We start from the raw sequence: 14,940 nt of genomic DNA, 5'->3' as shown, positions 1-14,940 counted from the left end.
ATTACTTACCCTTTAAGGATACCAATAAAGACTACAGCTCGCCTTGCAAAAAAAAACAAGTCATCATACAGCTCCATTGATGGAGAAATAAGTTCTTAGTTTTTATTTTTTTCACTGGTTTTAAAAAATTATTTTAGTTTGGTATTGAGAAAATTGACCTGCAGAATCATATTGCCATTTTTACTACACAATGAAGGAAACCGAAAAACAAAATTCAAAAAACAATGATGGGATTTCATTTATTTCTCACCATCTCACCCCATTTTAAAGTTTTTTTCTGTTATTTTTTTTTGAAACATTATGTAATAAAATGAATGGTGCAATTTTAACCTTTGAAGTGGCCCACAAAAACGCAAGCCCTCATATGGCTATGTTGATGGAAAATTAAAAAAAGCTATGGCTCTTGAGAGAAGTGGCAGAAAAAAAGGAAACTCAAAAAATTACAAATGGCTTCAACACGAAGAACAAAAACTCTTATTCTTGTTTAGCTGCCTTTGGTCAGGTAATAGATGCTACCCTTCTGATGTCATGTGTTGCTGATCCCTTCTTTTAGGTTCATTAGAAGAACAGTTTCGTAAAGCAACTCTTGAGGTGAATGTTTTGCAAGACCACCTTGGTAAGTCTCAGTGGACTTTCTTGTGTCATGCTATTGTGTTCTCTTCACCTTCTGTATTGATAGAGTGGTTACCATGGCCACCCATGGCCAAGTAATGACCTCGGGATCAGCCATCTTTAATGGTCTGTTAGGCCATGCTATAAGCAAGGTCTAACTCAATTCTTGTCTGTGTGACGTTAAGTATTGCAGATCATTAAACCAGTGATCAGACTAGTGGAAGCCAAACTCTGATACTTCAACTAAGGCCTTGTTCACACTAGCATATAAATAATTGATCCCATTCTCATCCAGGAAAGTGGGATGATTTTTTTTCTCACTTGTCATCCGTGTGCTGTCCGTATACAATTTTTTTTACTCAGCAGTTAGTAATCTTTTACAGGACCATTTACAGTTTCCCATGCTACATAATGGTAATGTATCCATAAAAATCGAATGCCATACTGATGGTCCGTATGACATGTGATTTTTTTCTCATACCGAGTAGAGCTGAAAAAGAATATGCAGATCTGCACTGCCTCATTGAATAAGATTGGTCCGAGTGCAACCCAATTTTTTATCGGATTTCACTTGTCCGATTTATGTGCAAGTGTGAGTGAGCCCTAAGTAAAAAATTGCACTCATTAATTACATCAGAGCAGGAGGCAGAGGCTGCAGTCACTGTCACAGCCCCTGCCCCCTCCCTCAAATGAAGTGTCATCAGTGACGCTCATTTCAGAGGCGGTGCTGTCCCTGTTGTGTCCCTCGTGCGCTGTCTCCCCTGTGCAATGTGCCCAGTACACTGTCTCCCCTGTGCGATGTGGGCAGCATGCTGTCTCCCCTGTGCAATGAGCCCAGTACACTGTCTCCCCTGTGCGATGTGGGCAGCATGCTGTCTCCCCTGTGTGCGCTCTCTTCTCTGCTGTGTGCTTCGATGAATATAGCTGGGAACATAGCGGTGTCACTATACCTGGCAGAGACCACAGACTTTTTTGGGGGGGGGAGCTAGTCTCCTGCACCGCTGGGTATAGTGACACCGCTATGTTCTCAGCCTATTACTACAGCTTAATAAGCCAGGGGAGGAGCTAGGACACTAGCTCCTCCCCCCAAAAGTTGGTTACTGGTCTCTGTCAGGTATAGTGCCACCGCTCTGTTCCCGGCTTATTACTATTCATCTAAGCAGACAGCAGAGCGCACACAGTAGAAACTGTGTGCGGGGGACACAGGAGGGACAGCACAGCTCCTGAAAAGAGCATCATTGATGATGCTTAGTTTCAGGGAGAGGGCAGAGGCTGCGACAATGACCGCAGCCTCTGCCCCCTGCTCTGATGACGCTCCGTTTGAGTATCCCAGCATGCACTGGGATACTCAAATAAATTGTTATCACACAGGAAGTAGAGAAAAAAAAAACACTAGCTATTAGATAGCGTAGTTAGGAAAAGGTAGGGAATTTTTAAGGCAAATATATTAGAAAATAGCTTAGATTATAGCATCAAATAGATAGGGCGTTAGGAGCCAAATGACATTACCTTCGGACCACCCCTTTAACAAGGCAACCTACGCCAAAACATGACCCCATTTTAGCTTGAGACTCCTTTACTTGACTGATACAGAATGATTAAGTGTATCATTAAATCCAACACTATCTACATTTTGTGCCATAAAGAAGACTAACTAAAGAACAAAACTATTAACTGTCTGTTGCCTTATCACACCTCCCAAAAGCTCATTTTCAGCTTTACTAACATTGGAGCCCCACTGATATGCGGGACGGAAGAGAGGATAAAAGAAGGACAGAAGGGCACACTAAGGCTGTGTGCCCACGATGCGTTTTTTAAGCGTTTCTGCATCGGCAATTCCGCTGCAGAAATGCTTAAAAAATGCATGGTAGAAGGCCTACCATGTTCCCCAATGATAATCCGCATGTGCTGTGCACATGCTGCGGAAATTTCCGTTGCGGGTTATCATTGTGGAAAAAAACGCAGCACTACCAATTATTTTGCGGAAGCGCTGCGCTTTTGTGGCGCCCCTGAGTGTTCAGTCGCCACAGAGGTACTGCACCTCACCCAGAGGTGTGGTGTCTCCTTCTCTCAGGTAAGGAGGGAGTGCTGCCCGGAACCCCAACACCTGCATCCAACACTACACTGCTCCAGGCCGACTGGAAGGGCAAGATGCAATGTGTTTTCCAGCTGAGCCCTGTCCCTGGCTGGAGTGGGGGGAACCCAGAGGTAGTGGGAACCAGCAGTGGGTGTGGGTGGAGGAAGCAGTTTAGGGGAGCACTATAGTAGTGGGTATATAAAGGGAAGCCATCTTAGGGTGGCAGGTCAGTTCAGAAGAACAGTTCAGGAAGACAGTCAGGGAGCAGAGTCTCATTAGGAGCTCTGCTCCACAAGTGGGGCCCAGTCCTAGAGGCCCAGGTAGGGAGCAGAGGAGTAGGCTCCGTTCTAAGAAGGGATCCTAGGGGGTACGGCGACTGCAGTATGACACCCGTACGCCCCGCATCTGTCAGAAGACAGAGGGATCGTAGGCCGAGCGTGAAGTCGGTCTAGAGAGGAACACAAGAAAGTGGGGTTCTGTCAGGTACTCCTAATCTGCCTGAGGAAGTTCTGAACCCCTGCCTGGTGAACGCAGCGCGACGTGGGAGGCCGACAACTGTACAGTGCACCAGTGGAACTGTCGTAAGAACTGTGAGTAAAAACTCGGATGACTGCACTGCAGTGCCTCTGTCCATTCTTTTATCTTCGCCATCTTTCCCTCCCTGCACTACAACGCCCAGCGCAACCTACACCACCTTACACTGCCCTGGAGCAAGCTCTACCTGTGGAGAGCCACACCATCCCTGCTGCCGTAACACCTGCTCCAGAGGACTGCTCCGCAGCGTCGGCTCCCTTTGGTCGCATTCCACAGGTGGCGTCACAAACACTTTAAATCCCTTATAAATATATCCCCCTTTTTACTGACTGCCCTGGGTCACGGACCGGGCCAGACACAGAGGCCCGGCTGCCGAGTATCCCATGGCCTAGGGGGCGCGTCATTTTCACCGCCATTGACATGCATTGAAACGCAAGTATTGCGCATCACTGCATATGTTAATGCGCTTTCCATCCATTTCAATGTGCGGATGGTACCCGGGTGTGGAGGACAGGAGACTCTCCTCCAGACCCGGGTACCATAGAACCTGTGAAAAAAAGAATAAAATAAAAAATAAATATGATATTTACCTTCTGATGGCCCCCGCTGCGCTTGTCATCCCTTGCCGGCAGCTCACGATGGACTGAAGGACCTGCACTGACGTCATAGTCATGTGACCTCAGGTCCTTCAGTGTAGTGTACCGCGAGCTGCCGGCAAGGGAGGACGGAGCGAAGCAAGACTCCGGGGGCCATCAGAATGTAAGTATAGATTTATTTTTTATTTTTAAATATTCTTTAAGGTCACACTATATAAATCCGTGCCATTTGCATGGATTTATATAGTGTGACCAAGTTGACAAGCACTTTCCAAGTGATGCTAAAATTGCTTGGAAAGCGCTTGTCAACCCGCATGCGGAAATGCATGTGAAGAACGCTTCACATCCGCATGTCCCTGGCAGGAAGAAAATGCATGTACAATCCGCCATGTCTATAATCTGCTTTTTTTCAACAACATTAAACAACTGAATAAACATCCTCCGAGCCCGGTGATTTCATATTTTTTGCCAGGGGTTGTAGTAGCTCAAAGGTGCTGGAAAAGCAACAGGGCTCCCATAAACCAATCCAATAAATTCCACGCTCCAAAAGCCATATGCCCCCCCCCCCTTTTTGAGTCCCACAAGGTGCCCAAACTGCAGATAACATCAACATGCAGGGGATTGCTGCAGTACAGAAAAAACTCTATTAGGCTGTGTGCCTACTATGCGGTTTTTAAGTGTTTCTGCAGTGGAAATTCCGCTGCCATGTTCCCCAATGATAATCCGCATGTGCTGTGCACATGCTGCGGAGATTTCCGCTGCAGGTTATCATTGCGGAAAAAAACGCAGCACTACCAATTATTTTGCGGAAGCGCTCCGTTTTCGCCGCCATTGACTTGCATTGGAACTCTTAGATTCCGCATCAGGAATCCCTGATGAAAGAATCAACTTCGAAACGTTATAGGAATAAAGATCCAGAGAACATACACACTTGTCTTCACTCTGAGGCAGCGCCCGAGAATCACCTCTCTTTTTCCTGTTTGGTTTTGAATAAGAAGCTCAAGCTGGGCACTATGTATTGTGTAGTGGTTTTGCTCGCTTTCAGGCAGCATTTCAGGCGCTTTCAGGCAGCATTCACAGAGGTACAAGAAAACAATGTGGCTGAGTCCAAGCGGGTGAAGTTTATTATCTACATGAACTTCGAAGGACTCCAGGCAAAATGAAAACAGTCTTTCTAGCATCAATATATAACAGAAGAAAACAATGTTCTCAGCATGTACAGGGTCACCTTTACTATTAAGTCCAATCAAGTCTGCAAAGGATCACAGATCCCTTCACCTTTACAAAGCCAATTCCAAGAGGTGTTTCCACCTCTACTCCCAGACAACTCTGGAGCAGCTCAGCTGCCCTTTTACACCAGCTGCACCTCCTGGATTCGAGTATGGGAATGACCAGTCCTGCCCCAGCTCTTTCAGTCATTCCTAAAACCCGGACCCAAAATCTGGGCTCATTAAATATACCTCTCCGCACTAAATGTATTGGAGCCTGGTTTTCTGGGTTTCTCGTCACCGAGGCTTGGCACGTCAGAGACACATATACTCTATCCAGGACCTATCCAGCTGCTTTCTTACAATTTTCACTAAAATATTTGCAATTTTCACTTTGCAACATTCACTGCACACTAATTTCTGGAAAACAGCAGAGGGTCAAAATAGTCACTACACCTGATTGTAATTTCAAAATGGAATCACTTTTTGTGAATTTCTGCTGTTTGGGCTCCTTAGGGGCTCTTCAATTGGTGCTTACAAATTAGTCCAGAAAACTCTGCGCCCTAAAAGCCAAATTGCACTCCTTATCTTCTAAGCCCTGCTATGTGCACAAACAATAGTATATGACCATATAAAGGGTACTGCTGTACTTGGGAGAAATTTTGTAATAATTTATGGGTTATATTTTTTATAAAGCCCCAGTTCTAAAAAAGTTTGGATGCTGTGTAAAATGTAATGAGAATAAGAATGCTATGATGATAGAAATCTGCTAGAAATCTCTTATGGCCATGTTTTATTCACAACAGAACATACAACAGAAATCAGAATGTGAACATTAGACATTTTTCATTTCATTTGAACAAATTAACTCAAAAGGCTGGAAATGTCTAATAAAAAACACAAGGAGGGTACATTTTTTTAAGGGGATCTGTCACCACATTTGACCTACGTAAACTATTAATGTGGGCAATACAGGCTATAGACTGCTGAAAAAAAGTCATCTCTGTATACCTCATTGATATTATTGTATGATAATGATAATGCCTCATTGATTGATGCCTTATTGTTGAGAAATCATTTGTTATCACTTCATCGAAATGACCTCTTCGAGGCAATGGGGAGGATATTGCCTGGAAGATAACTCTGCCTTATAAGCTTATTTTAAATAGAAGAAGGATTACCAGTGTAATGGCCGCTCTCTGATCTACTGATCTCACTGTAGAGCTGTGTGGGATTATAACTGACACATCTGCAGGTTCCTGACAAGACCATCAGCTAAAGTAATATTTTAGTTGAAAAAATGTATTTTTTTTCTTCTACTTGGCATTAATTCCTGTAAAGTACCTTAAGGATTAACCCATTTTCTGGATGTGGTTGTCACAATTTCACCACTCAGTGTCCTAAGGATGCTGTGAGTGACAGTTCAGCCACCCTATAGGATCAGGGGCATGCTGAGCTGTCAGGATTGTGAATGAGAGCTCAGCTGTCCAATCTGGCCAGGCCTGTTGGGTTCCCTCCAGATGTCACCCGTTCTGTGTGATTAACTAGCTATTTTCCTGGCTGCCAATGATTATAACATTGCCAGTTAAAGCTTAGCTCAAGTGGTTTGTGTTTGCTTTGTGTTCTGAGTTCTTATATTCTGATGTTTGTCAATCGACCTTGGGTTTGCCTTTGACCATCTGTTTGCCTAACCCCTTTTCTCTTGATCCGATACCTTTTTGGAATTCTTACGCCAGGCTGTGACCTGACTACGCCTTTGTCTCACCCCTCTGTTTATGACATACCCTCCTGGCTATGACTCCTTGACTTCCTCGACTCATGGCTTGTCCTTCAGAAATGACTCACCGTCATAGTGGTTTTGAATACTTTGTGCGGTGCAGTTTTTAAATTTGTATAATTTTTGTTTTTGATATTTAGGGCCCTCAAAATCTTTTCACAACTGAATAGGTCTGAAAAAAAACAATTTAGCTAATTTGAATGAAAAAATAAAAAACGTTTCACCTTTCTAACATCCTAACAAAAGGGTTTCAAAAATGATGCGAATGTAAAGTAGGCATATGGGAAATGTTATGTATTATCTATTTTGTGTGGCATGACTGTTATATTCAATTAAATTTCTAAATTTTTACTACAGTTCCAAAATTTTCATATATCACAATTCTTATCAACCTCAATTGTCATGAAGTACAAAATGTCAAGAAAAAACAATTCCAGAATAACGAATTAAGTTATTACCACATAAAGTGATACATGTTAGATTTGAAAAATAGGGCTCAGTCAATAAGATGAAAACTGGTTTGGAGGTGAGGGGTTAAGACTCATCAATTCTCTTTAAGTTCCCCAGTGCTAGTGCCATATTACTGCTCTGTTTTCCATGGTGCATTGGACAGTACTTTACCTCGGTACACCTCCAATTTCATGGAAATGCAAAAAAAAATTGTACTGAATTTTTTATTAATCTAAATCATGATATTCTCCATTGTTCCATCTGTTCATGTGGATCTCTATTTATTTGCATAGGAGTTACGAAAACTGTTAAGCAAGTGCGCTCTGCAGTTTTTAGAACTCACATATGAATTAATGGAGCGAGTCATGCAACAGGATCAGACTGGTGTGCCAATGCTTACCAGTAACTGACACTGGGGGCCAACTGTTCTGCTACATGCAAATGTCCATTACCCTCTTTCACAAACTTACCTTCGCTTTTATATAATAATTAACTGGGTAGTTTCTTGAATGAATGTACATTGTCTGTATATAGTGAATCAAATGTTTTGGGCCAACTACTGTTCATGTTGTGTGTAAGAGGCTTACACCTGCACATGGGCCCACCGGAGGATTCACCTGTTCCCCAGTGGGCTAGTCCAAACCTGAACAGGACCCTTTTCTCAAGACAGATGTGGATCTCAGTGTTGGAACCCGTGAACCTGTGTCTATCATACATTTAATGGCATTTTCCGTTGTTAAATGTACAAGATATTGAATCCCCTTATTGACGAATTCTTCCATAGAATTACTGCCCAACAAAGCAAGGAGAGCAGCATAACCTGCAGTATAAGGCACGAGGACTCATGTAAAGTAATTGCTAACTACTTGCATCAGTTTATGGTAATAACTTGACCAGTTCCTGGTATTTTTGATTGCTTGTTAACATTCACAGTCTACCATTGGAACCATGTGTGTTTATAATCTAAATCATCAGCATTACAGAGGCACGTGGCACGTCAGGCTCAACAACGCAAATATGAACTGCATGGGAAACTGCAAGAGTTGCATGAAGATATACAAGATGAAAGAGATGAAAAGCAGGCCATATATAATGGTACGGACTTGTGAAAGAAACTGTGTGGCATGGCAGGTAGTAATTTCAACTGTTGTACTTTGAGAATGTCTTTTATCTGAAATTAGCTGCACAACACCTCATCTATTAACACACCTATCTATCATCCATTCATTATTTGTTTCTACAAGCTAATGCTATGATTTTATACTAGGTCTCCTGTAGTCTAAAGGCCCATTTACAAGGGCAGATAATCTGCAAACAAGCATTCATAAGAGCGCTCAGTCCTGATCAGTGACCAATGTAAACATGCTGCCGATCAGCTAACAGAAGAGCAAAAGACTCCAAAACTGATTGGTTTAAATCAAAGTTGTAGGCAATTCTTCGGCTGATGCCTGCTGTATGGGGGGGGGGGAGGCAACATAATCAATTAAAAGAGAGTCTCCACCCAGAGACTAAATGATGACTTTCAATGTTCATCTATTGTAGTCCTACCTGGTTCCCTTCTTTTGCCTCATGATCCCTCTTCTGTTGATATTGGCATTTCTTGCCTTCTGCTTCTAGGATGACCACCACAGTGGCATTGGGAGTACAGTGGTGAGTCTAAACCCTGCATCTCCTGCCTTTCTTAATCCACAGCACAGAAAAGACAGGTAAGGCATGGGTTAGAATTAGCCCAACACTCTCCAGGTCACTGCGGGAGCCATCATGGAGGCAGCAGGAACAAAACGTTGATCTGAGCTGATATAGCGGGAGGCAAATGGTGATTATAAGGTAGGGTGGCTACACATGAGCAATGTATAGTCACACTTCAGTCCCAGGGTGGTGGATTGCTTTGACAATTGTTCTTTCCCCACACCGTATATATAGGCCCATGAATGAATATGCAACCATTAATCAGAAATATACACTTATACACATAAAAATATAGAAAATCTATGGGTACATAGACCAAATTTAAGTCAGAAGGATATTTCCAGTGTCATATGCCTGTATATCTGAAATAAAAGAGTTTAGTTTAGTGAACACTAAATACTGAAGTAACAGGTGGCTATGAGCCCATACTGTATCTACATGTTCCTTCAATTGTTTACAGAGGCACAAACAGCACTACATGGCTTACATCTCAGAAAAGTGGTGGCATGCAGCATCATGTATTGTACTGCTACCTCCTACAGGGGGCACTAGAGAACCAGTGTTCTTCCTCTTGGAGGGGAGCTAATTTACATTACTGACCTGTAGCTACTCCATCTGCCACGGTATAAAGACTATGCACTCTAATGTTGCGCCCATACTTGTTATGTGTGGGAACATTGGCTTTTAATATTCAGACAGTTTTTCACAGTGTTTGTTGCACAATAGAAATGACACGGCAGCATCGGGATTTGGAGCAGCGGAACTCAATGCGTATACAGCACTTGGAGGAAGAGGTAGCAGAATTAAAGCTGCAGTTGAGTGAGTGTACTTGTCATTTACAGGTGTGAATTGTGACTATATACAAAGTTAGGTCCAGAAATATTTGGACAGTGGACGGTGACTGAGTCTCCGTGATTTCGGCTCTGCATGCTACTATTTTTTTTTTTCAAATGAATCAGTTAAGATGCAGTTGTAGACTTTCTTGTTTAATTAAAGGGGTTAAATAAAAATATCCTGTCAAACGTTTAATAATTGCAACCATTTTGCAAAGCCTCTTCAATAGCAATTAGACAAATATACTTTACCCTAGATAAAATGTTCATTTTTACTACTTTATATAGAATACTTTGCAAGCAATGACTGCCTGACGCATGGAAGCTATGGACATCACCAAACACTGGGTTTCCTCCTTTGTAATGTTTTGCCAGACTTTTACTGCAGCTGACTTCCGTTGTTGCCTGTTTGTGGGTCTTTATGCCTTAAGTTTTGTCTTAAAGAGGTTGTCCACTACTTTTATATTGATGACCTATCCTTTTGATAGGTCATCAATGTCTGATCGGCCGGGGTCCAACACCAGGCACCCCCGCCGATCAGCTATTATGGGTGGCGGTGGTGGTCACCGGCCGGAAGTACTCACTTGCAAAGCTGCTCTGTCAACTTGTGCAGTACCAAGCTCCACCCACTACATCTGCCTCCTATTCAAATCAATAGAAGGCGGATGTGTAGTACCCTGCGGCGGCCACTACAAGTAGATGGAGCAACTCGGCAAGTGAACATTTCCGGGCGGCAGCCACCGCCGCCAACTCTAATGACAGCTGATCCGCGGGGGTGCTAGGTGTTGGACCCCAGCCAATCGAACATTGATGATCTATGTAACGATGCAGAGTAAAATCTTAATAAGCCCGATGTTTAGATTTGTTTAGTCAAGAGAATACACTATTATGTTTCAATTACATTATTGTGTTTAAATTGTCTTGTACATTTGTACATGTTTGTGTATTTCTAAAGGTCAGACCAGTATTTGTCTAACCCTGATTGCGGTCTCCTCTTGGAAACAATGTTGTTTGCTAATATGCTAACTGTACTAAAAGCCAGTCATACCAACTATGTAAATAGATTTGTTCAATAATAACTGAGCCCTGCACCTTTACCTCTTACCTGTGCCTAATGACCTCACACAAATGATAATATAAACAGGGATGTCTGTTATGCTAGAGACAGAATGAAACTTGGGATAGAGAATCAAGGTACATCTGAAAGATCTTACAAGGAGGATGAGAGACATCATTCAGGAAAGTAGATGGATTGCATTGCATCCAAAGAGACACAGATTTGTATTCTACATGATTCTAGTCTAAGGGTAACAGCCCTAACTGGAAAGATTTAGATCTGCTCAATTAACCATCAGAGAGACCATGGATACTTTTGGGGAGACCAGGAGAGGACAAAAATCACCTGGCCCCATGGATATGTTGTTTTGGGGTTGCTAGGAGGGACTCACCGGTCGCCCAGAACCCATGGAGACATTGGTAGTTGTCAGGAGGGACCGACCGGTCACCTGGCCCCATAGAAACTCTCTGGGAGGCCAGATTTTGACCCTCGGGTCTCCTGGTCTTGTACCTCGATGGACTGCTAGCTTCCTAAGCTTGCCGCTACCTTCTCTCTGTCTGGGCCCACCAGAAGTGGAGTGCCACTGATTGAGGTAGTTGGCCCTGCAAGTCTTGAAAGTCACAGCTGTTCTATCCTAGGCGGGTCAACGGAAGGGTGAGACTGTGTAATGTTGTACCATCTTGGGTATTTGCTGGGACTGTTCTGTGTGTTTATTGCCCGCTTTGTGGTTCAATAAAGTATTACCACACTGTTTTACCCTCACCCTGCATTGTCTGAGTGGTGTTACACACATGGAAGACCCCGGGTCTTCACAACCTATCCTCAGGATTAGTCAACAATGTAAAAGTAGTGGACAACCTCTTTAAGCATATGAAATGCATGCTCATTCGGGTTGAGATCTGGTGATTGACTTGGCCATTGCTGAATATCCCACTTCTTTGCCTTAAAAAACTCCTGGATTGCTTTCGCAGTATGTTTTGGGTCATTGTCCATCTGTACTGTGAAGTGCCGTCCAATCAACCTTACTGCATTTGGTTGAACCTGAGCTGAAAGAAAGTATCGCCCTGTACACTTCAGAATTTATCTGACTGCTTCTGTCTTCAGTCACATCATAAATAAACACTAGTGACCTGGTACCATTGGAAACCATGCATACCCATGCATACCCACACTGCCTCCATCATGATTTGCAGATGTGGTATGCTTTGGATCATGAGCCGTTTCAAGCCTTCTCCATACATTCTTCTTCCCATCAGTCTGGTACAGGTTGATCTTCACTTCATCTGTCCAAAGACTGCTTTTCCAGAACTGGGTGACTACTTTAGATGTTTTTTGGCAAGGTTTAATCTGAGCTTTCTATTTTTAAAGCTGATTACTGGTTTGCACCTTGTGGTGAACCCTCTATATTTGCTCTTACGAAGTCTCCTCTTCATCGTAGACTTAGTTACTGAAACACCTACTTCCTGGAAAGTGTTCTTCACTTGGGTGGATGTTGTGAAGGGGTTTATCTTCACCATGGAAATTATTCTGCGATCATCCACCACTGTTGTCTTCTCTGGATGTCCAGGCCTTTTTGAGGTTCCAAGTTTTTTTTTTCAGAATGTACCAAACTGTTGATTTCGCAACTCCGAACATTTCTGCTATCTCTCTGATGGATTTATTTTTTTCCACCTAATTATGGTCTGTTTCTCTTTCATCAAGGCTTCTTTGACCACATGTTGTGGGGTCACAGCAACAGCTTCCAAATGCAAATATCACAACTGGAATAAACTCCAGACCTTTTACCTGCTTAATTGATGATGGATGAATGAGGGAATAGCCCATGCAGTCCATTAAGGAACTTTTGAGATAATTGTCCAATTACTTTTGGTCCCTTTAAAAAAGTAGTTACATATTAAAGAGCTGAAAACAAAAGAAAAAAAAGCGCACTTTGCACAGATCATACAGGACAATTACAGGCTCAGCAGTAGTGATTACTCACCTGAGTGAGTTGTGCTTCTCAGGCACAACACTGAGCCAGGTAAATGTATACTCTGGTTGGCCGCTGCTCCACCTGCTGGATCCCACAGGGAATCCAGAAATTAGGATAAAGAAATGGAGGATATAGGTGGTTGAAAATAGCAATTCCGAGGATTCAATTGCAATTCTGTAAGGTGATAACTATTTAAAAATGTATTAACTTGCTATGCTTTATGGAACATTCTAGCCCCTTCTTCAGACAAAATGTCAATGACAGTTCACCTGAAGAAGGGGATAGAACAGCTCCGAGATGCGTAGCAAGTTAATACATTTTTAAATAGTTATCATCTTAGTAGCAATGCGTTTGAATCCCCGGCAGCTCTATTTTCAACGACCTATATCCCCCATTTCTTTATATTAAAGAACTGTAATTCCTAATACCTTACTCCAATTAGGATGTGAATACCCTCAAATTAGAGCTGAGATTCTGCACTTTGAGCCCATATTGATTTGATAACTGTATCTTGAATATGTTTTGGTAAACAGGTAAAATGACAAAACTTGTGTCATTGTCTAAATATTTCTGGACTTAACTGTATATTATACTCACAATTACTAATGTGTAGGACTGTTATTATCAGATGAACAATAACCGTGAAATTAAACTATTTAAATATATTCTTACATATTTGTGTGTATTTTGATCATTAATACTATTATTGGATATCCAGATTTGGTGATTGATAAGTTAAACATAAAGTGTCAGATCCAGGGCTGGTGTGCAAATTATTTCAATCACATAATATCCTGGGCATTGAAGATTTTCATCTGTTTTCTTCTTGGAAACACAGACAATTCCCAGCAAGCCTTTCAGCTACTTAGCAAGGAATCCCTGCACATTGCTAAAGAGAAAGAGGCAGAAATTGAAGAGTTAAAGAAACAGGTAGAAAACATGGAGACAGAATATGAGCAGATCCTTCATGTAAGTTTTTTTTATATTCATCAAGTTTATTAAAAATGTTTTTTATTTTGTTGCAAGAATGTCTCAGTAGATCTTGCTCCAGAGTATATTGAACAAAATATTGGGCCTAACCTGCCTGACATAAAAGCTGATCTTGCATTCTATAATAACCAATCACAATGCAGTTTTCATTTAGGATACTGCTCACAAAAATGAAATCTACACTCTGATTGGTGACTATGGGCGACAACAACAGTTGTGATGAACAAGGGCAATTATCTTTATATTTGATCCCAATATATCGTTGATCCCAATATACATAGTATATGTTGGCAATATAGGAAAATGTAAAGTGACACTTATTTGTTGCTAAAGGGAATGTGTCATCAGAAAATAACCTGTTGTTTAAATCTGATTTTTGCATGTATTTTTAAACATTTTAATAATATTTTTTTCAACTTTTTATATCATTATCTTTATTAAAAATCAGAAATCTTACAATTTTCATACTGGCCTCTAGGTCTTTTATCAGAGTTTTATACTTATACTTGAGTTTTCAGCAGTCTCATTATCATTATAGGCAGGATTACAATGACTGCATTTTTATACACCGCAGATACCACAGGATCCACCATTCACAATAGGTGATGTTGCATCTCTCCTTCTCTCAATGCAACAAACAAGAAGTAGAAGTATAATATTAGACATAATGGCCAATGTGATTTTGCAATTATTGATGCATAATGATATACATTGCTCAAAAAAATAAAGGGAACACTCAAATAACACATCCTAGATCTGAATGAATGAAATATTCTCATTGAATACTTTGTTCTGTACAAAGTTGAATGTGCTGACAACAAAATTACACAAAAATCATCAATGGAAATCAAATTTATTAACCAATGGCGGCCTGGATTTTGAGTCACCCCCAAAATGAAAGTGGAAAAACACACTACAGGCTGATCTAACTTTGATGTTGTGTCCTTAAAACAATTCAAAATGAGGCTCAGTATTGTGTGTGGCCGCCACGTGCCTGTATGACCTCCCTACAACGGCTGGGCATGCTCTACATGAAGTTGTGGATGGTCTCCTGTGGGTTCTCCTCCTAGACCTGGATTAAAGCATCCGCCAACTCCTAGACAGTCTGTGGTGCAATGTGACGATGGTGTCCCAGAAGTGCTCAA

At 41.9% G+C, this 14,940-nt stretch overlaps 1 protein-coding gene across 2 annotated transcripts in view; it reads left to right on the top strand.

Annotated features, from left to right (window-relative positions):
- The window catches only part of DRC12 (dynein regulatory complex subunit 12 homolog), a 52,301-nt gene that overhangs the window by 25,930 nt on the left and 11,431 nt on the right, over positions 1-14,940 (top strand). The window contains exons 4-7 of one of the 2 annotated variants that reach the window (XM_073657841.1): positions 554-616; positions 8,230-8,349; positions 9,670-9,762; positions 13,644-13,774. In XM_073657841.1, coding sequence (XP_073513942.1) covers positions 554-616; positions 8,230-8,349; positions 9,670-9,762; positions 13,644-13,774 — 407 coding nt within the window. The remainder of the gene's footprint in view (positions 1-553; positions 617-8,229; positions 8,350-9,669; positions 9,763-13,643; positions 13,775-14,940) is intronic. The other variant, XM_073657842.1, reaches the window with a different exon arrangement.

The sequence above is a fragment of the Phyllobates terribilis genome, unplaced genomic scaffold, assembly GCF_046119375.1.
Source record: "Phyllobates terribilis strain yellow unplaced genomic scaffold, ASM4611937v1 Scaffold_12__6_contigs__length_324123572, whole genome shotgun sequence".
Classification (NCBI taxonomy): Eukaryota; Metazoa; Chordata; class Amphibia; order Anura; family Dendrobatidae; genus Phyllobates; species Phyllobates terribilis.
Note: the sequence above shows the minus strand (reverse complement) of the source record. Positions and strands in the feature narration are given on the sequence as shown.